The 24021-nt window shown below is 38.5% G+C and overlaps 1 protein-coding gene across 1 annotated transcript in view; it reads right to left on the bottom strand.

Annotated features, from left to right (window-relative positions):
* Window positions 1-24021, bottom strand: part of loxhd1b (lipoxygenase homology PLAT domains 1b) — a 26547-nt gene extending 2526 nt beyond the window's left edge. Inside the window, exons 1-41 of the mRNA XM_077560245.1 lie at window positions 23440-24021; window positions 22765-22879; window positions 22455-22535; window positions 22207-22391; window positions 22026-22124; window positions 21678-21826; window positions 20701-20824; window positions 20382-20491; window positions 20160-20300; window positions 18812-18947; window positions 18586-18746; window positions 18435-18521; window positions 17731-17866; window positions 17491-17645; window positions 16388-16548; window positions 16241-16317; window positions 15979-16175; window positions 15716-15908; window positions 15483-15643; window positions 13962-14286; window positions 13001-13152; window positions 11359-11492; window positions 11138-11283; window positions 10874-10978; window positions 10676-10804; window positions 10433-10597; window positions 9487-9668; window positions 7650-7766; window positions 7418-7580; window positions 6768-6922; window positions 6490-6699; window positions 6290-6416; window positions 5169-5377; window positions 4350-4535; window positions 4142-4269; window positions 3930-4047; window positions 3671-3848; window positions 2050-2235; window positions 1713-1883; window positions 1494-1626; window positions 409-564 (exon numbers count right to left, since the gene is read on the bottom strand). Coding sequence (XP_077416371.1) covers window positions 409-564; window positions 1494-1626; window positions 1713-1883; window positions 2050-2235; window positions 3671-3848; window positions 3930-4047; window positions 4142-4269; window positions 4350-4535; window positions 5169-5377; window positions 6290-6416; window positions 6490-6699; window positions 6768-6922; window positions 7418-7580; window positions 7650-7766; window positions 9487-9668; window positions 10433-10597; window positions 10676-10804; window positions 10874-10978; window positions 11138-11283; window positions 11359-11492; window positions 13001-13152; window positions 13962-14286; window positions 15483-15643; window positions 15716-15908; window positions 15979-16175; window positions 16241-16317; window positions 16388-16548; window positions 17491-17645; window positions 17731-17866; window positions 18435-18521; window positions 18586-18746; window positions 18812-18947; window positions 20160-20300; window positions 20382-20491; window positions 20701-20824; window positions 21678-21826; window positions 22026-22124; window positions 22207-22391; window positions 22455-22535; window positions 22765-22879; window positions 23440-23890 — 6494 coding nt within the window. The 5' untranslated portion in view covers window positions 23891-24021. The remainder of the gene's footprint in view (window positions 1-408; window positions 565-1493; window positions 1627-1712; window positions 1884-2049; window positions 2236-3670; window positions 3849-3929; window positions 4048-4141; window positions 4270-4349; window positions 4536-5168; window positions 5378-6289; window positions 6417-6489; window positions 6700-6767; window positions 6923-7417; window positions 7581-7649; window positions 7767-9486; window positions 9669-10432; window positions 10598-10675; window positions 10805-10873; window positions 10979-11137; window positions 11284-11358; window positions 11493-13000; window positions 13153-13961; window positions 14287-15482; window positions 15644-15715; window positions 15909-15978; window positions 16176-16240; window positions 16318-16387; window positions 16549-17490; window positions 17646-17730; window positions 17867-18434; window positions 18522-18585; window positions 18747-18811; window positions 18948-20159; window positions 20301-20381; window positions 20492-20700; window positions 20825-21677; window positions 21827-22025; window positions 22125-22206; window positions 22392-22454; window positions 22536-22764; window positions 22880-23439) is intronic.

Below are 24021 nucleotides of genomic sequence, written 5' to 3'. Positions count from 1 at the left end.
TTTTAGGGGGAGAACCCCGCTGCTTTTTGTGGAAAATTATATTGGAGGTTTATTAGCACTTTTACAGATTTTGGGGGGTTTACTAAAAACAAAACAAAAAACTAACTAACCAAACACACAAAGCAGGCTTTTTACACCAGAGTTCAATCTGAAATATCTGGTCCAACCAGGCCCCAATGCAAGCAGACTGTAACACCAGCCCAACCCATAAGTTTTTTGGTGTAACTAACAACTGGCTGACCAACCAATCAAGCCTAACAACCAATCAACCAAAGCTCGATTTGTAATTGAAAAAGTGAATATTATTGTCTTTATTATTGCAGAATTTGCGTCCCAGCACTTGCATTAGATGTCATGAGAGTGCGTGAATGTGCATTTGACGCGAATGAATGAAGCGATACGACTCACTTGTTTCCCAGCTCTTTTTCGGTCACCATCACCTCGGCCACGTGCCAGGAGGATTCACTCTTCACCTTCTTTCCGTCTTTGGTGATGTGTCCGATGCAGATGCCAGCGATCTCGCCCAAGTGCTTGGACGAGAACTCGAAGGTGGAAGTGGCGCCGCTGTCAAATAAGACCCCAAATTCAAATAAGTGCGATTCATGGCTGATTGTTTAAGGTTTAACTTTCTTTCTTCTTATTTTTTTAAAATGTAACATTATGTTTTAGTGTTATAGTGGGGGGTCTTTTGCACAAAATGAGGACTATTTTTAAGTTCCAAATTTTTTGTCATATTATGGCTTCATTCTTAACTCATTCACTGCCATTGACGGCTATAGACGTCAAAAATTCATTTGAACTATTTCTATTAGTTTAACATTTTTTTCCACTTTGGTTAACACGAGTATGAAAACCTAGTTATTTTTTTTTTTAGGAATACAGATATAAAATGTGTGATTAATCGTGAGTTAACTATTGAAGTCATGCGATTAATTAAAATGAACTCATTCACTGCCATTGACGGCTATATACCTCAAAAATTTATTTTACTATTTCTATTAGTTTAAAATTTTCCCCCATTTTTGTTAACAAGAGTATGAAAACCTAGGGGGGAAAATGATTATACATTTAGAACAGATATCAAATTTGTGATTAATCGTGAGTTAACTAGTGAAGTCATGCGATTAATTATGATTAAAAAAAAAAACGCCTGATGCCCCCAATTTTCAATAAACTTTTTTTGTTTTTTTTAAGAAAATATTATTTAAAATTAATAAATAAATAATTAAAATTATTTCTTTTTTTTTTAAGAAGAAGAAACGACTATTAAAAATTATGGGCGTCAGGCGATTAATTAATTAATCACATGACTTCACTCGTTAACTCACGATTAATCACAAATTTTATATCTGTTCTAAATGTAAAATATTTTTTGGGTAGGTTTTCATACTCTTGTTAACAGAAGTGGAAAAAATGTTAAACTAATAGAAATAGTTCAAATAAATTTTTGACGTCTATAGCCGTCAATGGCAGTGAATGAGTTAAAGACCCACCATGAGAATTTGTTCTTCTTATTCTCCAGAACAAACTCCTTGGAGCGGGCTTTCCTTCCTTCCAGAACAATCCAGACGTTTTCATTGGTGGACGCGTCCTCTGTGTTTGCGGTGGTTATGGCAATCTCATATTCTGTTCCAAAGCAAATAAACACTGTCACAAGGACGTTTTCTTCCTGTCATCGCATTTGTGTTTTTTGTTTTTTTTTAGTTACTGACTTGTTTTGTCACTAAGGTCCACAGCATCGTTGTTGGCACACGCCAGCTCCCTGATGATCTGCCCGTCGTCTTCGTTTTTAGCCAACCAGCGGTCACACGGGAACCTGAATGTTTGATCCATGCTCTCGTCTTTGACGTCGATATAGTCCAGGTGCCAGCCCGGAGCCGCACCTTTTTACCAAAAACAGAAAAAAATTAAATAATAATTATAATACCCCTCCACATGCTAAAATCATAATAAATCTGCTGTGTCATTCATCTCACACTGAGATTGAGCAAGTGTGTCGTAGCTGAAGACATCAGCATTATCGTTAAACCGAGATGACGTCATCATTACCTTTGTTATCGTGCCACACTCGCACCTTGGAGAGCTCGCCCAGACTGAGCACGTCAGGGAAGCGGAACACGTCTCTGGTTTTGCGCTCAAACTTGTTCCTGTTGGCGCTCTCCTTGAGCGGCAGCGTTCCCGTGTCGCCAAACTCCCCGAACGCCATCAGACACACGTTGGCGTCCGTGCCGGCGCCTGAAAAGTGAGAGGAAAGAGGAGATTTGTGACTACATGCAAATGTTTCATTTGGTTTCTTATTTTACTTTTTAGTGCCAAAATTATAATATTAGTAAAGTGGGGATATGAATTAATTGATGCCCATGATGAATGTATTGACAATATTTTTTAACAAAGAAAAAAGAAGGAAAAAACAATCAGCTTATCTATGAAAAACTGCGTTTGGTTCTTCCAAAAACAAATACAAAAATAAATAAAAATTCCCCCCAAAAAATGCTGGGAAAAAAATCTGCTATTTCCATGATAAACTGGGGTTGGGTCATCCAAAAATAAATAAATACATACATTAATTAATTAAAAAACACATGAAAAAAAACTAGAGCTGTCAAATGATTAAATTTTTTTAATCAGATTAATCATATCTTAGAATTTTGATTAATCACGATTAATCGCTTAATAATAAATCGCTTTTTTATCCCCAAAAATTTGAAGAGCACCGGTTATGTGTTAATTCTTTTGACATTTAATGTTATGAGGACGACCCACTGCACACGCTCATCCTCCTCTTTTTCTAATCAGTTAATTACTTGCAAAAAAAATTTAAAATGGGAAAAAAAATGACCCCGATATTTTGACATGAACAAATATTCTAAATGTGATACGCAAACATTTATTAAATGCTTTACTTTAATGCATGAAATTATGTTTATTGTTCAAAAACAACCCGTGCTACCTTAAACGTAGCCAATTCCTGTCACGCTAAAAGCTAATCTATGGTCAAAATTAATAGTGCGATTAATTTGCGTTAATTCGTGATTAATGCGATAATTTTTTGTGATTAATTAATCAATTAACAGTTTAACTTTGACAGCACAAAAAAAACCCTTTTTTTTTTTTAATCTGCATGTAAATTCACAGGTGATGATGTATATGGGGAGAATCGTGAAATCGTGAAGAAAAAAAAGAAATTAAATACATAGAAATTATATTCAATCTATAAAGTATAATTAAATACAAAAATGTCATTTAAAAATCCAATGATAAACCTAAAAAAAAAATATGACCCAATCATGAAATAAATATACTGCACTGGTGTTTACAATTTTCCCCCAAAAAGCTTTTTGTCACATTTGTTAAAACTGCCTGTATGAAATAACAGTAGTACATAATCTGTGAAAATAAATGAATAAATAAATCAGCCCTCCCTGGCGCCATTTTGTGCCTCTATTTTGACTTTCAAAAATACTGCTGCGTCCGAGGAACAACAACCAATCAGAGAAAGCGGTGTGATTGATGAGGCGTCAATGACTTATTTATGTCGGCTTCATAAAAAAAAAAAAAAATCTAGATAAAAAAAATCTGGATGCATGGATGGACCTTCACCTGATATATGAAACGTGACATATGACCACAAATGTAGTTTCCGTATATCGGAGAAATGAGTTGGACTGACCTGCGACATCACTGGTCTGGACTTGGATGACGTAGGTGGTTTTCTCCACCATCTCCTCCTCGTCCACCATGGCCGCCAGCTCGCACACTTGAGTCCTTCTGGGACCTTTGCTCTTCGACAGCCAGTTCTCATAGGTGAACGTGTACACCTCCTCGGTGGTCAGGTTCCGCAACAGGATCTGAATTTATTTTATTTTTTTTAAGAAAACTGTTGATGGGAAAAATGAATTTTGGATATTATTTCGCCGTTTTGAAATTACCCTGTCGAGGAACCAATCGGGACGACTCCCACTGCCGTCGATCCTCACTCGTATCTTCTTTAGTGGAGCGATGTCGTCCACTTCTTGGGTGAACGTGTCCTCTTGGCCTCTCTCAAACCTAAACAACCATTAAAGGAGGCAAATTAAAAATATTTATCATATATCATAAAGTTTCAGTCAAAATATTTCACAAGAGTCATTTTTCCACTAACCTGTCCTCATTCTTGGGCAGGAGAATTTCCTCTGTGCTTCCATTGGCTCCGAACACAGTCAGGAAAATGTTGGTGTCCGTGCCGGCGTACTGCGTGTCGCCCGTGACAACCGCCACGGAATAAATCACCTACACAAACACACAGGAAGTGAATTTTTCGCTCCGTCGCCCACTTCGCCCAAGCTGTCGTGTTGGCCGCCGCCGCTCACTTTGCGGTTGATGCTGATGGTGCCGGCGTCCAGCACGTTGAACAGTCGGACGGTGAGACCGTCGCCCCTGTCTTTGGCCAGCCAGCACTTGCACAGGAAGTTGTACTTGACGCCTTTGGTGGGCACGCCGATCGCCAGCTCGTCTACCAACCAGCAGCTCTCTGGTGTGGCGCCGTTGTGGCCGAGCTGAGGAATACAGTTTGTTAATTTAATTTCTATTAATTCTAATGTATATTGGATATCTTTAGATGTTTGAGTGGTATAAAAAATTGCTGTGTGTAAATGTTTAAAACCCTGGAGAACCCACGGGGTCAAATTTGGCCCCTATAAATTCTGCTTCTCAAATAACAAAGACCTTTTTTTTAATTTTTTTTTTTTACAAATTTAACTTCAAAAGTCCAGAGTGCCACTTCTGACCCCTGCATGGGGCCATCTAGTGGATGAATCTTGCACTTACATGAGCCAGAGTGGTGGTGACAAGATGGCTGGCAACATGCTGTTTGTTTTGTTGAGCTGGAAATCAATCCAAACAAAACCATCTTCTCAGCAAACCATCAGATGGTAAAATTGTGTTTTTTTTTGTTTGTTAATCTATTTCATATCATGTTGCAGAATGCCTAGGAGTATGTTTTATATATATATTTTGATAAATTAGCAACTCTGAGCTAGTTCAAAAAAAGGGTTAAAATTGAAAAAACATATTTTGGTGTTCAGTGAACTTATAGCAGTCATTTAATGTATAATTAATAATTTTCCAAAGAAGAAAAGGGTTCTTGGGTTCTCAAGGGTTAAAATCAGAGAGGAGTCCTAAATTCTCACTTCCACCCTCTTGATTTCTCCCACGTCGGTTCCGTAGCACACAAAATGCTCCATGCTGCCAGCCGCGAAGGATTTCTTTCCGTCTGGCAGATCCAGCCACAGCCGGTCCGTCTCCAGGTCTCCGGGGCCAAGGATGATGACGTAGACCCTGGCGGTGGTGCTGGCGTCGCGCTCCAGTCCGGTGGACAGAGTGAAGTGATAAGGGATGACTGAGGAGCCGCACAAGAAGAAGAGCCGTGTTTGTTCAGGCCTTTAAATGTCATTAAAATCACTTGTTCATTGGTTGTGTACAAAGACAATATTTGGTTAGAGCTTCTTAAAAAAATAATACAAGAAACCACTTTTTTCTTCTTCTTGATAATGAAAATTAGATATTTGTGCTATGTTTAGATTAGAAGATATAAATAAACTCCAGATGCAAAATAAATTTTGAAATTGGATTTCTGTGCATTTTAAGACTTACTGGAGGTACAGTTTTTTTTGTTTAGTCAAAAAAGGTGTATGAAATTCACAGTTACTAAAGACACATTATTTAGGTGTTAAAAAATATTCTTCAAAAAAGAGGCTTAGAGCTGTTTACTGCCACTCCCAGTTGAAGTTCACTGTCATAAAATAAAGAGAATTAAAACTTTGTGCATTTAAAACAACCACATAGCTGAGTCTCTTAGTCCGCTAGCTTAATGCTAATGCTAAATAGCATGTAGCGGTGCTACAATCCTTTTAACAACTGTTTGAATGAACTAACTAACATTTGTGCTGTGACGAGGTAGCCAAATTAGAGCAGTACAGCTATTTAACTAATACAGTGTGACAATTTTTTTTTTAATTATTTAAAGTCTACCTAATTATGTCATTACTGTATGTTTCTATAGCCTAAAGTACAATATTGCGCAGTGCTATTTTTCCTCATTAAAATACAAATTACAACAATTTTAGTTATTTATTGTTGTATTAGGGAAATTCACCTCATTAGAAAATGATGCAATAAGTATTTTGAAGCACCAAAATGGAGTCTCATACAGAGCGCTATTCAAAGTAGCATCACAACTGAGTGGAAATGAATCATACCGCGTATACTAAATGCTAACATGGAATATATACAATGTATTTTTCATGCTTACTTGGCCCTTCTTCCACCACTGCCATCTTTTTCTTCTTCTTCTTCTTGTTTGCATTCCTATCCAGACCCATTTTAGCTTGAGCCATCTTCTTGGAATTTGGATCAGCGTTTCTTTCGCCTTCATATCCCTGAAAAGCAAACATTGGTGTCGTTTCAGTGTGCCGTTATTTTTATTTTTTGGTCTCGCCACATTTATTAAACCTTGACAAAGAATGTCCTCTCCAAGCGTTTGTCCTCCTTTTTCCTGGACAGCCAGCGCTCACACAGGAACATGTAAACCTCCTCCGTGTCCACATCCAGCACCTCCACCTGGTCCAGGTACCAGTCGGCGCCCATCATGGAGTTGTCGTGGCGAATTCGGATCTTAAACACTTGGCCCAGGTCTACCGCTTCAATGGTGAATTTGTCCACCTAGAAACCGGACAGCGTTAAAATTTGACAGATATAAACATTTTTTTTTCATGTCTTCACCCTAATACCTTTCCTCTCTCAAATTTGTTCCTGTTGTTTTCAGATCTGGACAGTTTGCGCTCTCCCGTGTCTCCGAGGTCTCCGTAGATGGTGAGGAAGACATTGGAATCCGTTCCTGCTTTGTACATGTCACCAGTGCGTACAGACACCTGGTACATGTGAGCTGGCACAGCAAGACCAAATTAGTGAACACTTTTTCTCAAATTATGATTTTAGTTTTTGGATGTGAACATTCTCATTTATCTGGGTCATATTTATATTGTTAGAAGACTATCTTTGTCTTCCGCGTGTTCGTTGTTGTTCGGGTAGAGAGAATGTTGATTTTCTGAATACAGACTGGAGATCGGTGAACAGGTCCTAAGAAGGATTTATTTTACAGAATATTCCGGACACAAGCAAGTTTACAGACAAATGGCTGCAGTCCTCTCGCAAGTGTGTAGTTACAGCGGACTCACAGCATTCTTATACTATCTTGAAAGCAGTATCCCATAAAACCCCCAAATCCTCAGGAAACAATCTAAAATCTAAACAGTTATGACTGAACTAAAACAGTTATAACTAAATCTGGGCAAAAGACTCTCAACAATATACTGACTGTTCTGTGCATGTGTGCCAAATGTCAAATAATTGACAAATACAATTTGGGATTTAAGCTCACTTTCCAAAGCATCCTCCACCTCGGTTTCGGTGCGCTTCAGAGTGCCCCCCCTGAGGAGTTTCTCTGTGATGATGTCCGACGGGACCAGCTCCCTCACCGTCTCGCCGTCATCCTCCGATTTAGCCAACCAGCGCTCACATGGGAAAATGGTCGTCTCGGAACCCTGTCGTCAAAGTGTGGCATTCAATTTAAGGGCGTGTTTATCGACAGCATTTTTTTTTTCTTTCATTACCTTTCCTTTCCTCAGCAGGCGTCTGATCTCCACTCTGTCGAGGTGCCATCCGGGATTAGAGCCCCTGTTGTCGTGACCCACTCGGATCTTCTCAATAATGTCGCCGACGTCTTCCAACTGGCACAGAATACATACACTGGATATGAAAAAGTTCTACACGAAAAAAATATCTTATCTTGGTTTTGTTTTTTTGCTTTTTTGCTTTATCTCACAAAACCTGACATTTGACCAAGGGTGTGTAGACTTTTTATGTCCACTCGAGACAGTAGAGGTTTCTAGTAAAAAAAAAAAAGAAAAAAAAGTCTTCTAGTAAAATTGATTGTATTTTTTTTTTCATTTTAGTAAAATGTCTTCAAACTGAGGGCCAAAACATCAATTTAACCACAATTCTTTAGTACTTTTTGAGTTTAACAATAAACTTGAAGAGTAAAGCATTCTTTTAAATACACTTTTTTTCTTTTAAACAAATCATCCTAACTTGTTCAATTAATGTAACAATTATGGATGTAACAATATCTAAACATCACTATATGATAAATATTACAACATGAACTTCAAAATACAATAATTATCAAGATATTGTGATAAAAAAAATAAAAGGGATAAAAAGTACAATGTTGTGTTTTTGTACATAAGAGCAATGATGGAGAAATTCGCTTGGCCATGTGATTGTCATGTGCTCCTATTGACTCAGCTTTTGATGGAGATGTATGAGAGTGATAACCACCGCAATGGCCAAAATTTTCCTAATTAAATTTGCACTAATAAACTAACCACAAGGGGTGCTATAACTGCACAAATGGAATATAACCTCGCCTTTTTAAAATTTTAATTTTTTTGGGGTGACGTGACGTGCAAAAATATGATAAAAACTGAGTGGAAATGAATGTCCCTCCAAACAATATTTCTTGATTTATACTAGTGTTAATTTTATCAGCCATTTTAAAATTTAGTCTCAGTTTTAGTCATGTTTCAATCACGCTTGTTAGTTTTTATTATAGTTAGTCAACCTCATCCTGTTTGATTTAGTCCATTTTTAGTCGACTACAAATCTAGCATTTTAGTCTTTAGTCCAAGAAAACATAATTTAATTTGTCTAGTTTTAGTCAACAAAAACTGTCAACGTCTTGGTCTAGTTTTAGTCAAGACAATCACAAAACTATTCCACATAAAATGTCCTCTCATCTTTTTAATGAAAAACAACTTGACACACAATTACAGTATACCAACAAGTGGCTAGTATGGCTCCATGCTACTAGCTAGTAAATTAGCCAGCATTAGCTAGCAGTCGGATTAACATTATTGTTGAAACGTTATAGCCGTTGGATTAATGTTACGTTATAACTATAATTAACTTTTTTCCCCTAACCTTTCACTGTGTATCAATCTCCCGTCTGTCCCGTGTCTTTGAGCATGTTGCACTCGCTAGCTGCGGATTTGAAATGGGGTGTGTCACTGTTTGTCACATGACCTTGACACAGACAGATAAACAGAGACAAGATTTTGTAAAATCAAAGTATTTCTGTTTCGTTTTTGTTCATGAACTAAAACGTCTATAGATTTTAGTCCAGTTTTTATTAAGTGAAGTACATTTTTGTCTCGTCTTCATTAGTCGACAAAAATGTATACTGATTAAGCCCCAGTATTTGTTTATTAATGAGGGTTTTAGTCTAGTTTTAGTGAAAAATGTGCATTGACGAAATTATTTTTCTTTAGATTTCGTTGACGAAATTATCACTTGTTCATACAGAAAGACATCCCGGTCCGGATACGAATGTGCATTTTGAAGACCTCTGGTATACACTGCAAGTGAGAACCCAATTCAAATTGACTCTACCTCCACTATGAACATGTCTTCAGCTCCCCTCTCAAAGTAGAGCCGCCTCTCCCTCTTGTTGACACAAAGATGCTTCTGCAGCGTGCACACTCCTTTCTGGCCGTACAGAACGATGAACACGTCCGCATCCGTCCCCGCGCCGAACACGTCGCTGGTGTACATCTTCAGCTCGTAGGGTACGACTGACGGGGCAAAAAGACGTTGATGCGTGTTTGATTTGATTGATCTGATTTGGATTTTTATTTCGAAACATGCATTAAAAATAATTGTAATTAAAAATAAGACTAATAATGAAAATAAAATTGGGAAGTCAAAAACTTGCAAACAACAAAGAATGAGAAGAAGAAAAAAACAATGGAAGCAAAAAAAAAGAAAAGAAACAAAACTTAACATCCTATGAAGCAAAAAGAGATATAAACTAACAGTTAGACATTCATGTTTGAAAGGGAGTAAGAAGAAGTATACATTTTTATGTTCCTACCCCTTTATCTCCATTTCAACAGCAAAATATTAAAAGAAATGTTTTATAATTTGTACATTTTACTAAACATAGTATATATACTATTAGGCTATACAGTATATATATTATTAGACTTAATGAGGATTAAAGTGTATTTTTTATCTGTTATTCGTAGTACAGTAAATAATATACCATATATACTTGCCTTTTACATAACAGCAATAATATTAATAATGATAACAATAATAACAACAGCAATAATACGAATTATTCTTTTTATCACCATTGTAGTATAACCAGAGTGTTTCCCATAATATAATTTTTTACAACTATACAACTATTTTACACTGGCTGCAACTTTAGGTAAATAACAATACAGGTGGATCATGAATTTCTTTAAAATTTTAAAAAATATTTAAAATTATTTAAATACATTTATTTACATGAAATTAATAAATTTATAAGAGTGGTGTGCTGTACACTCACACGGCGTGTACAGCTCGGTCTGTAACTCGGCTGGGTAAAGATCCCTCACTATGGCGCCGTCGTCCTCTCCTCTGTCCAACCAGCGGCCGCATGGGAAGCGCAGCCTCAAACCCTGGGAGGGGGCGTCGATCTCCACCCAGTCCAAGAACCAACCGGGTGACCCCCCTGTAAAAAAATCCTCGAGCTCTATTGACAATCCTCACTCGTAATCATCTCAGTCAGAATGATATTGTTTTTCCGTACCCGAGTTGTCATGACCGATTCGGAGCTTATCCAGCTCGCCCAGGTCCACCGCCTCCACGGTGAACTCGTTGATTGCGCCCTGCTCAAACTTGTTCTTGTAGTTTTTACAGGACTTCAGGTTGATGATACCTGTCGATAACAACAAGTCATGAACAGGAGTTGAAAACAACACCCTGGGATGTTGACGACTCTTCTTACCCGTGTCATCGTTCTCTCCGAATAATATGGCAAAGACGTTAGCGTCAGTTCCTGCGTACTTCTTTTCTCCGGTTTTTATTTTTATTGTATATGTAGTAGACATAGCTGAAAGAGAAATTAAACATGCTCAGTGCTTGAACACGCGCAAGCTGGAAATTACATAAATGACTATTAAAATCCACAGATTTTCGTGAAATCGTGCAATGTAGCAAATAGCTTTCTTTCCCTCCTTTATCACATGAAGCAGCAATGCAAATGCGTTACATTTCTGCTCAAGCCCCAAAGTGGCGCCGCCTCCCTCCTCATCCTCATCCTTCTTCATGAAGGCCTCGTCCACAGGAACCAGCTCTCTCGCTATCTGGCCGTCATCCTCGTCCACGGCCAGCCAGCGGTTACACGGGAAGTAGTACCTGGGAGCCCACAAGGAGGCGCAGTTTAAAAAAATAAATAATAATAATAATTTAAAAAAAATAGATTTCACCCACGTCGTATCGTCCTTTGTGTCCACTATCTCCACACGATCCAGATACCAGGATGAATACGAGCGCGTGTTGTCGTGACGGATCCGAAGCTTTTTTAGAGGGCCTAAATCAATTGCTGTCACGATGAACACGTCCTCCTGCAACACAACTTGCTGTTACTGTCTAGGCAACAGTTTAAAAAAAAAAAATCTTAAATTTTACATCACTGACAAGTTGGTGGCTGAAAGTAGACTAAATTGCTGGAAGTCGGTCTAAGTTGTGGCGCAGGTCGTGTAAGGCGATTTTGGTGAAAGGGGACCCATGTTGCCTTTTTAGTCTGTGCAGGCCAATGACCCAAATAATTCATTTATCATAAGAGGTCTATGAGCCAATTTCTGGTCATTTTTTTTTGCTATGGGTGACCGTGCCACGGGTATAAAGCAAGCGTCATTACAAAAAGATGGCTCAGAGAGGGAGCTTTTATTATCATTTTTAATATATTTTTTTAAATCACCCACTCTAAAGCTCAGCTAAGGTTTGCCATTTCCATTTAGAATGTACGCCTCTTGTGCACTAAATTTAAAAAGAATGAGAGGAGGTCAGCTGGAGTAAGTCGTGTGCACTCCCACAACGGAGGGTCAAACTCAGTGACCCTAATGAAGACAAGCACTATAAGTAATAGGGCTGGGTATTGATTGTAAGAGTAAGAGTTTAGTTCGATTCGATTAAGACTTTTTTTCCTGATTCGATTCGATTCACTTCACTCCAATCCAATGATGATTAATTAGGGAACATCAATTCTTCTTAAACATTAAAACTCCACAAACATTTAATTCCAAATTAAATTTTAACACGTGTTATTATCACTTAAGTGTTACACAAGCATTGACATCGGTAAGGATGAGGTGAAAATATTTTTATAGTTCGAATCAAATAAATTGTAAATATAAATTTAAAAAAGATTCAGAATTGTCTTAAAGTCAAGCAATAAGTCAGGTCTTTCATAAATGCAAGAAAATACTTTTAAATTCATGTGAACAGTAAATTTCAAGAAAACAATAAGATACAAAAAAACGGCCTTTGAAATTCTATTTCTTATGAATTTATGGGGAAAAAGAGATATTACAATAATCGATTCATGGTTTTACGAAACTATATCAGGATCGAAATGGAAAATTGTTTGATTTTTTAAACCCAGTCCTTTTAAACCCAACTGTATTAGATTGTGCTGGCACCTAATTTTGTGGCTGCTATGTTTATTTTTCACACAAAACTTCTTTGACAGCAATATGCTAATCCTGCTTGTGATGGATAAGAAATAAACCCAGTCTAATTGTTTGAGGACATGATTTATGTGCTTGCAACGGCAGGTGCAATGCCGGGTTGAATAATTTATAAGTTGCATTCAAGTAATGAGTAAAAGTAGGACAGGTTCAGTGACACAGTGGATGCTTCAGCTCCTCTCAGTCACAGCTTGTTTGCCTGTTTTAGGAGGAGGAGGAGGAGGGGGCCTGTTTTAGGAGTAGGAGGAGGAGGGGGCCTGTTTTAGGAGTAGGAGGGGGGGTTTCGTAATCGTTCCGTGCTACCTTAAGATTTTCTGGAGTCGTGGAGATAAAACACTGCTTAATCTGCATTCTGAGAAAAACAACCCGATGAGACGACGTACCTCGCCTCGTTCGAATTTGTTGATGTTGTCGGAGTTCCTGAGATCACGCTCTCCGGTGTCTCCGTTCTCGCCGTAAATATTAATGAAGACGTCGGCGTCGCTTCCAGCGCCTAGCACGTCACCCGTGAAGACGCACACTTCGTAGGTGTTCACTGCCAGACAATAGAAGGGATGAATTACTAACCCCTTCTTAACCTTCTGTCCTACATTGTAAGCAGTAAAGTCAATACAAGACAGGAGTTCCGCCCATGCAGTAACACAGCATACTGTATTGTATGTGTGACTGAATACTAAAGTATTTTAAATTTAAGGCTGAAATTACAGCATTATACTCACAGGTGTGTTACAACCTTTAGGTACAGCTTTAGCATCTGATGAAATAAACATCAAAAAATTTTAATAATTTAAAATTTAAATAATAACCCTAACCCTAACAATAACATCAAAAAAATTTACAAATTTTTTGATGTTTATAGCCGTCAATGGCAGTGAATGATTTTTTTTTTTAAAGAGAGAAAAAAATATATTACAAATTCGGTGCGTCAGGCGATTAAAGTTCTAAATCGTAATTAATCACATGGCTTCACTAGTTAATTTGCGATTAATCACAAATTGAATCTGTTCTAAATGTACAATAAAAAAATTCTAGGTTTTCATACTCTTGTTAACAAAAGTGGAAACAATTTTAAACTAATAAAAATTGTTAAAATATTTTTTTTACGTTTATATCCGTCAATGGCAGTGAATGAGTTAAAATAGAACGTTTTTATACGTTTTTGGTAGCAAATGAGCAATTTTTTGTGGAAAAATAATTAGGCAGAATAAGCCGTCCATTGTCTTCTCACGGGGCCAATACCGCCCTCTGCTGTCAACTGAAACTTCCCTCGCAAGCTGGATCAATCATATCGCAAGGCGCCACAGTACAACGGAGAGAACTCCTCAATGTTCGAGCTTGTTTTACCTTCCAATACTTCGGCTCCGTCAGGAAGCAGCTCCACCTGCAGCTCGCCATCCTCCTCTCCTCGGGCCAGCCACCGCGAGCAGGGGAAACGATACGTCACCAGCACTTCCTGCATTTCCTCCGCGCCTTCCTCCTCCTCCCCCTCGTCCTCATCCTTCTTCTTTTTCTTCTTCTTCTTCTTGTCCTCCTTCTTCTTCTCCTTGGGCACCATCGCCATCTCGATGCGCTTGACCTCCACCGTGTCCAGGAACCAGCCGGATCCGACGCCAGAGCCGTCGTGGCCGATGCGGATCTTGAACACCTTTCCAACGTCTTTGGCCTCGATCTTGAGGAGTGTGATTTATTTACTACACTTTGAAGCAGGGGTGGCAAAAGTACTCACACTAATTAGGTCAAATTACTAAGGCTGGCAAAATTAAAGTGTTAACTCTAGCGATTAATTAAAATTTCACTAAAGCGTTAAAAAAATTAACTCAGTTAACTCACGTGACAGGCGGGAAGTTGAATAAACGTGGACTATAGGTAGTTTTACTTTCTGATTTACTTGCTTGATGCTTGTTGGAGAACTCTAAAGTAATTTGTGTACTTTGCAGAGCCAAATTCAAAGAGCATATTATTTGGTGTATCATCTGAGAGCAAAATATCAAGTTACGTTCATGGCGCTTCGCAAATCAACCCTTCTGAAGAGTGCTGCTGCTTGTGAGCTCAACCTGGAAGCGAGCTCTGAAAAAAAATTCTGTGAGAAAAAGGATGCTCTGCAAAGTTTTGATCATTTGAACTCATTCACTGCCATAGGCGGTTATAGACGTCAAATAATCATTTGAACTATTAGTTTAACATTTTTTTCCACTTTTGTTAAAAACAGTATGAAAACCTAGAATTTTTGTATTGTTCATTTAGAACAGATATACAATTTTTGATTAATCGTGAGTTAACTCGTAAAGTCAAGCAATTAATTACAATTAAAAAATGTAATCGCCTGACGCTCCTAATCTTTAATAATCTTTTCTTCTCTTTTTTTTTTAATCGCGTCAGGCGATTACAATTTTTAATTGTAATTAATTGCATTACTTCAATAGTTAACTCACGATTAATCATAAATTATATATATATTTTTTTTTTTTCCTAGGTTTTCATACTCTTGCTAACAAAAGTGGGAAAAAAATGTTAAACTAATACAAATAGTTAAAATGAATTTATGACGTCTATAACCGTCAATGGCAGTGAATGAGTTAAATATGCACAAAAATGTGATTATTGTGGAAATTGTGCGATTAATATGACAGCACTGAAAATTACATATAATAATTGTGTTAAATTATCATGACGGAATACGCATTTTAATTAATTTTTATACCAACTTTTGCCAAGGTTGAAAAAAGCAACAAGCATATTTTGACAAAGTAAGGAGTAAAAACTACTGATGTACTGCTACCTGAAAATTTAACATGAATGAATTATTTGTACTTTATCCCTTCCCACCACTGCTTTTACGTTCCGTGTGCTTTTACCACAGTATACCTTGAATATGTCTTTGGACCTCCTCTCAAAATTGTTGGAGCGGCTGTCAAGCTTGATGACCTCTGTTTTGCCTTTGTCGCCGTAGATCTGGATGAACACTTTGGCATTGGTGCCGGCGAACATCTCATCTCCAGTCACTACCGTCAATTCGTAGTTGATCACTAGTGGGGTTCAGAAAATTCAGAAGGTTCAAAAATGTCAAACTCCCACATGAATCGAAATGCGTCGCATACGTTGTTGTATGTCAATGATCTCGCTGGGGTAAATCTCCACCTCCGTCTTGCCGTCGGCTTCTCCCTTGGACAGCCAGCGATGGCACGGGAACATGTAGTGCTTTCCATTCAGAGGGACGAGGATCTGAACGCTATCCAAAAACCAGCCGGCTCGCATCCCCTCGTTGTTGTGGCCAATCAACAGGCGGTTGATCTGGAGCGAAAAAGAAAACGAAAAGGGTCGGATTTTGCTATTCCGGAGGAGCGAGTGGCCAATATCTCACCTGTCCGATCTCAGAGGTTTCCACTGTGAAGATGTCGATGCGACCCGTTTCGAAGTAATTGCTCAGGTTGTTGTCGGAGACCACCAGCTGCATTTTGCTGGTGCCGCCTTTGTCCCCGTAGAGTTTGACGTAAACGGTGGAGTCTGAGCTGCCCCCGGGGATGATGCCCGTCTTCACTGCGATGTGATAGCCAACATCTGGCGCGTACGCACACGTTAGTGTAAAGCATCAAAACATGCATGTACAAAGTTGACTTTCTTACTGTAAAGACGCTGCCCGTCTGACAATGGAACTAACTCCCGAACGATCTGTCCGTCATCTTCACTGCGATCGAGCCACCTGCACAACCACGTACCAACTGTTTGGTGACAGCGATACTGATATCAACGCACCCGAATGGACTCCTCACCTGTTGCAGGGAAACTCGATGGCGTGCGCTTCAGCTCGGCCTTCCTCTCTCACTATGACTTTCTCGAAGAACCAACCGCAGCCTCCGCCTTTGCCGTCATGTCCGATCCTCACCCTGCGGATCTGACCAAGGGCGACGGCCTCGATAATGAACTCATCCAGCTGAGGACGGCACAGCACAGCGGCGGCGTCAACACACAAGTTCTGTCATTCTGATTTATTTCATGAGCGTCTCCCATCACAGGCTGAAGCATAATGGGCAAAACATGGGCACCAAATCCTTTTCTGTGATTGGTCAATACTGGATGAGGTCATTGTTAACTCATTTGCTCCCAAAAACGTGTAAATACGTTCTATTTTTAAAATTATCGTGCTCCCAAAGATGTATTAATATGTTTTTTTGTTTTTGTTTTTTTTTATGGTAGAGCATACAGAAAGCTTTGATGCAGCCTCTGAACTGAATAGAATGGTTGAAGCATTGGTAGTTTTTACAAAAATGGCCAGCAGGTGGCAGCAGAGTATAAGAGATCAACCAGGACGATGTTGCAAAAAGCTTCCCCCCCCCCCTACTGTTTTAAACAGATTTGTGAAGAATTATGAAATTTAGGTATATTCTAATGTTAATTGCTGATGAAAGAAGAGACTCTAATCTGTCATTTGGTACGTTCCATGTTTTTATAGCAATAGAACACAATATTATGTGGGCCTTGCAAAATTAGTCAAAATCCAGTAAAGGAGCGAAGGGGGGTTGCTTCAGTGAAAATGGCTGGGAGTGGATGAGTTAAAGGGGAAGTCAACTCCCCAAAAATGATTGATGATAATATGTTCTATGCAGCCCCACTAGTATAAATAGCTTTTTGCCTGAGCCCTGAGCAACTGTGATGTCATTTTCAGTCGACAGCAAGTGGCAAAATGGCCGCCCCCTAAGATGGATAAAAACAGCTCAAACTCAAATGTTGCTGCGATGACTGCACCATTGTCGAGTGCCGGGTTCAAAAGGTTGTTGCCGTGCACCCTGCCCTAAAAGTCATCAGATGTTTGGCCTTTTGAACAAACAAACAAACTTCAGCAAAGACTAAAACATACCCATGCTTATTTACTCACATTTCCCTTCTCAAACTTGTTGATGTTATTTTTGCAGTTGACCAGCACTCGATCTCCTGTGTCGCCCCGCTCGCCGATCAGATTGAAAAACACAGACGCGTCCGTACCACTGCCGCCGATGGTCCCAGTGCAAACGGTCACTCTGTACTTTATCACTGTAAAACACGACATCCGCTCGATCCTTGCAGTTAGCAATAGTTATATTATGATATATACTACTATTATTTACAGAATACATACAAGGTAGCGGGTCAGCAATTCGTCGGCCCATGGCGGGAAGCTCTCTGACCACCTCATTATCATCTTCATTCGTGTCCAGCCAACGTTCACAAGGAAAATTATACTTATCCTTTGTTAATGTTTTCATCAGAGTTGCCTAATTTGGATGCAAAATGTGTTAACGAACAAGAAAAACTCCCTGAGAGATTAGATTAGATTAACCCTGGAGAACCCAAAAACCCTTTTCTTCTTTAGAAAATTATGAATTATGCATTAAATGGTGGCTATAAGTTCACTGAACACCAAAATATATGTTTTTTCAATGTTTTTTTCAATTTATTCCCTGATTTAGGATTAGGGTGAAATTTGACCCTTTAGGATTTAGGGGTATCATTTCGAAAAATCAGAATAACAAAAACTGTCAGTAAACTATTTAGAATTTAAGAAAATAATCAATCAAATACACAGCTAAATTGAACAATATAATTTTTTTTGTTTTATTTGTTGCATTTTAGCCATCTTGTCACCACCACTCTGGCTCATGTAAGTGCAATATTCATCAACTAGATGGCCCCATGCAGGGGTCAGAAGTGGCACTCTGGACTTTTGAAGTTAAATTTGTAAAAAAAAAAAGGTCTTTGTTATTTGAGTAGCAGAATTTATAGGGGTCAAATTTGACCCCGTGGGTTCTCCAGGGTTAATTTTTTTTTTAAATTAGGCCTCACCTTACTCAAATGCCATCCCGCAAAAGGACTCCTCTTCTGATGCCAGATACGAACTTTGGTCAAAATTCCCAGATCAGGAAGCTCAAGCTGTAAGCAGGAAAGATGCGGCACTTCCCGTACAACAAAAGTCACTTCACGAAATTGTACTTACTATGAACCTATCAATTTGTCCTCTCTCAAAATTGTCTGTTTTGTTGTCCAGTTTGATCTCATCGGACTTGCCCTTGTCTCCGTACACCTGGAAATAAATATCAGCGTCGCTTCCGGCATTGGCCAGGTCGGACGTCCAGATCCACAAGGACCAGGGATGTTCTAAGGAAGGACCAAATCACCTGAATGTTGTCTATTTTTGTCTTCCCGCTAAAGATTGAACCTACTTTTTTGCCTTCTCTGCCTGAGCGAGACCATCTCGTATAGTTCTCGTTCAATCAGTCCGTCTCCTTCCTTCTCATCCAGCCATTTAGAGCACGGGAAGGTCTGTTCTATGCCCGTGAACGGAGAGTACACCACCACCTGCAAAAACAAGCGACGTCAGGATAGGACAGGCGGTTAGCAACCATTACTGTTAAAAGAGCCGTTTTAGGCCAAATAAATAACAAAATATCTGTAAACAGTGTGATGAACAAATTAGTGTGTTATTGTTAGTTAGGGTAGTTAGTGTAACAGAAAAATATGCAGCATGCAATACATAGAGATTAGTTTTATTCTACTTTTCGTCTTCCGTATTTGGATTTTATTATTATTATTATTGGTAATTTTTCAGAGTTAGTTTTTTTCATAGGTTTTAGACTTTTATGACTTTCAGTCAAATTTCTGACATTTTTTGGGCAATTTTATGGACATATGGTAATTTCCTGCCTGTCGTCTTCCTTTTTTGGACAGTTTATAGCCATTTTTAAAAAACTTATTTTTTCTGCCTTTTTTGCTTTAATTTTTCTGACATTTTTGGGCAATTTTTTTGACATCGTATGGTGATTTTTGGACATTTTATAGTTACTTTTTAAACATTTTAAACTTTTCTGCCTCTGACATTTTTGGCAATATTGTGGCATTTTCTGCTTTTCGGACATTTTTAGGTTGCTTTTTCATCATGCTTTTTTTTTCTTTCAACTTAAAAATTTGGACGCTGTTATTTTTTGGGGGGGAATATTTAAATTTTCATTTTGTATCTAAATTACGGAAGCGTATTGCATTCACTTGAAAAAAAATAAGTCCTGTTTTTCCCCCAAAAAAATTGGGGTAGCTTTGTTTTTTTGAGTATTTTTTTTTCTGTTTAAAAAAAAAAAAGAATATTTTCCTCTGTTTTTCTGAATATTTTTTTTCTGTTTTTCTGAGTAATTTTTGTGTGTCCGCTATTAGCGAATCTGCAACAAGTCACTTGGAGTTCAGAGGTAAAAAAATAAAATAAAATTACAAAACAGAACACCAGCTCTATTTTTCTGCAATTTTTTTTCTTCTGTTTTTTAAAAAAAAACATTTCAGCCTGTTTTTAGGAACATTTTTTTCCCTGTTTTTTTAATTAATATTTTTTATGGTTTTTTTAAATAATTTTTTTAGCCTGTTTTTCTGAATATTTTTTTCCAGTTTTTTTTATATTAGTTTTTTTCCTGTTTTTGGGAATAATTTTTTTCAGCCTCATTTCAGGCTCAAGAACCACAGTTTGCAGACCCCTGGGCTAGGATATAGTAGCTCACACTTTATTTCTTGTGTGTGGACATTTCTTACCTTGTCACAGTACCAGCCCGCGCTGACCCCGTCGTTATCATGTCCGATGGTCACCCTGCTGAGGGGGCTGAGAAGTGCGGCGATTTCGACGCTGAAGATGTCGGTAAGGCCTCGCTCAAATTTGCCTTCTTCCAAGAACACCTGAAAACACAGTCAAATTATCTCTTTAAAAAAAAAATTTGGGTTATAAAGACCAAGCAAGCAAGAGCATAATTTCCTGACTTTGCCGCTATTCTTTATGCCTTTGCTGCCATGCATCACGATGTGGATTTTGGAGTTGGTCCCAGCTCCTCGGATGTTTCCGGTTACAATCTGGACGTTGTACACGATCCCTGTCAGGAATAATTACATGTGAGACTGCCTGTGGCGCTGCTCTGGTTCACAGGACCGACAGCAACAACATTTATGCATTTATTTATTTATTTATTTATTTATCCCAATTAACATTAAATAATGATTGAAAGAAGAATCCACAAGGCTTTGTCACAACAAGTAAAATATTTTTGTTATTCAATAGAAAAACGTGAGCCCCCCCCATCACCTGTGGGTTGGCTTGCTCCCACCAAAATGTCTCTCTGTATCTTGCCGTCGTCTTCATCGATGGCAAACCAACGATTAACAGGAAATTCGTACACTAGTTTGTTTCCCAGATCGTCGACAATCACCTTAAAACAACATCGAAACAACAACTTGTGATTGAGCATCTCTCTCTCTCTCTCTCTCTCTCTCTCTCTCTCTCTCTCTCTCTCTCTCTCTCTCTCTCTATATATATATATATATATATATATATATATATAGATAGATAGATAGATAGATAGATAGATAGATAGATAGATAGATGTCAGTCAATACTGCAAATCTACCAACTTGTCTGCTTGTTTGAAGGAAGTTAATCCCTTAATGGGGAAGGGTTTCCCTTTACATGTTGGCTCGGATGACATCATGCGCATCCCACCTGTGTGTGCGTGCGTGTGTGTATGCATGAATGCTATCATCGGAATGAGCTCATTTCATTGTATAGGTGACTCAGATAAGAGGACCGAAAGGAAACAAGAGGATCACGTATCTTGAGTACCTCGCTCGACACAGGCAGACTGTGACTTTTTTAATTATGTTGATTTACACAAATGATTTTTTTCTTTCTTTCATTACTTTGACTAATTGTTTATTCACTGGTTACTCAAAGCAAACTTTTTGCATGAAAAATTAATGATTTTTTTTTTGTAGGGATGCTGAATACCACTAATACGCAATTCTCAAATAGTCACCAATACTCATAAAATGTCCCCACCAAAAAACAATGACTGACCATTTTAAACATCACAATTTAATTTTTTCCTTAAAATTGCATGAAATTAATGAAGATTTTCAAAAAAAATTTAAACAGACACAAAACGGCTGATTACTGCTATTGGTCCTCCTCTCGTCGTGAGTACCGATTACTTGAAATAAGGCCTGGTATCAATACCTAGTATCGGTACTCACGTATCCCTATTTCTTTGTATGCTTGCGTTCTACCTTGTCTGCAAACCATCCTGCAGAAGAGCCTTTGTTATTATGGCCGATAGTGATCTTCCTCACTTTCCCCAAATTAGGCGCTTCGATGGTGAATTTGTCCTCCGTGCCTTTTTCAAAGTTGTTTTTGTCTGTATTTAGTAGCCTTTCCCCTAAAACAAGTAAACAACAACAAATATATCAACCTGTTTGTAATAAATTACATTATTTTATCTTTTTCTTAAAAATAATTGTTTTTTATTTCTAAGAGCTTATAGAACAGGACTGTGGACCATATTACATTATCTGGTTTCATATAAGGCTGGCTAATATGGCCTAATATTCAACAACTTTTTGATTCATTCTTCTTACCCGTATCGCCAAACTCTCCGAAGATATTAATGAAGACATCAGCATCGGTTCCGCTACCTTTTATATCTGCAGTGAAAACGCTGACCATATACTTATTATCTGTAAAATGAACAAAACATCATAACATGTACGATTTCAATTGGATACATATTTTTAAATTTTTTTTGGAGGTGTTTCATACATTTGGGCATATCCATGGGGTCCGAAGTGCCCAGTAAATCACGAACAAAAAGGCGGTCTCCTTCCGTTTTACTGAGCCAGTTGTTACAAGCAAAATAGTACCTCAGGTGAGGCCTGATCACATCCGTCACAACCACCCTGTCCAAGAACCAGCTGGCGTTCAGGCCCGTGTTGTCATGCTCAATCCTGAAGTCCAGCAAGGTACAAGCTATTGACAATGATCATGACGCAAATTCTGTTTTGACTTACCGTATCTTCTTCAAGGGGCCGACATTGTGGGTTCGTATTCTAAACACATCTGTTTTGGCCCTCTCGAACGCAGTGCGGCTCCTGATAAGGGGGGAACGTTTAGCATGAGGCAAATAAAAAGGATAAATACACTTTTCAATCATCGTTAGACAAACATACCTTTTCTCTGTGCTGTTAGGGTCAAATGAAGGGCACAGTTTAGTTTAGTGGAAAGCAGTCATCCTAGTTAAACTGAGTAATATATTTAGTGTAGCACCTGGCATCAAGTTCAATTAAATCACTTAAAATCCCCTTTTTGAGAGAAACTCACTTGCTGGCCAAATGGACTTTTGGGGTGATGCCGAATTCTCCAAAGAGGGTGACAAACACATTTGCATCCGTGCCAGCTCCTCTCTCGTCGCCCGTGACGGTCACCACTTCGTATACTGAGAGGTTAAACAGACAAGAATGTGTGCGTTATAGAAAGCTAAAGGGTGGTGGGGGGGGGGTTAGGATTAAAAAGAAAGATATCTTTAACCACATCTACCTATGTGAGACCTTTACGATATCATCTGTAGATTTTGTAGTTTTTGTTTGGACCAGTTTCTTGTGTTTTGCTCTCATTGGTTAGCAATGCTACTTGCTAGCTTTCCGCTAGCTTTTCCCGCTCTTTTCTCAGAGCTTTCCATACTAAAATAAATGTTGACAGTGACATTCCATACGTACATTCCTTCTAATTGTTCTGTCTTTCGCAATATATATAGCTGACAAATAGATCAATAAAGGTAAATGATTAGCAGTGACGCTTATAATAAATAGAGTTGACGTCGCAATAAACAGCATCACAAAGAGCTGTCGTTAGTCCATTTATTTTCTCAGTGTAACTTTACCAAGGACACATTGCTAAAAAGTAGCCACACAGTATGCTCTCCATAACCTCTTATTTGACAAAATTAAGATTTAATTGATCATTTGTTCTAAAAGTGGTTTCAAATCAAGAACTTACCTTTCTTTTTGTGGTACTCATCTTCATAGTTCTCCACCAGCTCTGCCTGGTAATTGCGAAGCTCACTCTCATAGATTTCTGCGTAATTTTCCACCTTCTTCTTCTTCCCTTTCGTCTTCTTGCCGTCCTCATCGCTGTTCACAGATCCTTTCTTCTTCTTGTCCTTTTTCTTCTTCTTCCCTTCCTCCTCCTCCCCGGCTGCTTGTTCCTCGTCTTTCTCCGAGTCCTTCTTGGATTTTTTATCCTTTGACCCCATCTTGTCTTTTGAAGGTCGATTTGATACTTTCTTAGTGGTCGCAATCAAATCAGGAAGATTGCCCTCTCTCTTTTTACCCTTTGAGTTGTTGTTGTCTTCCTCATCTGTGCTCTGCGACTGATCATTGAGATCATCCCTGCTGACTGCTTTTATTTTCTTCTTCTTAGCTTTGTCTTCAACTTGCCCTTTTGTCATGATGTGTCAGAGCCGTAGCCTTCTTCATCACAGTCCTTCTGCTGCTGCTTTTTCTTCCGTTCTTCAGAATCCTCATTCACCTTCTGACTTGTCCTGTTGGGCTTCAGATGCTGATTCTCCGAGTCCTCGTC

The sequence above is a fragment of the Vanacampus margaritifer genome, chromosome 3, assembly GCF_051991255.1.
Source record: "Vanacampus margaritifer isolate UIUO_Vmar chromosome 3, RoL_Vmar_1.0, whole genome shotgun sequence".
NCBI classification, from domain to species: domain Eukaryota; kingdom Metazoa; phylum Chordata; class Actinopteri; order Syngnathiformes; family Syngnathidae; genus Vanacampus; species Vanacampus margaritifer.
The sequence above is the reverse complement of the archived record's forward strand: the minus strand, read 5'-3'. Positions and strand labels throughout refer to the sequence as shown.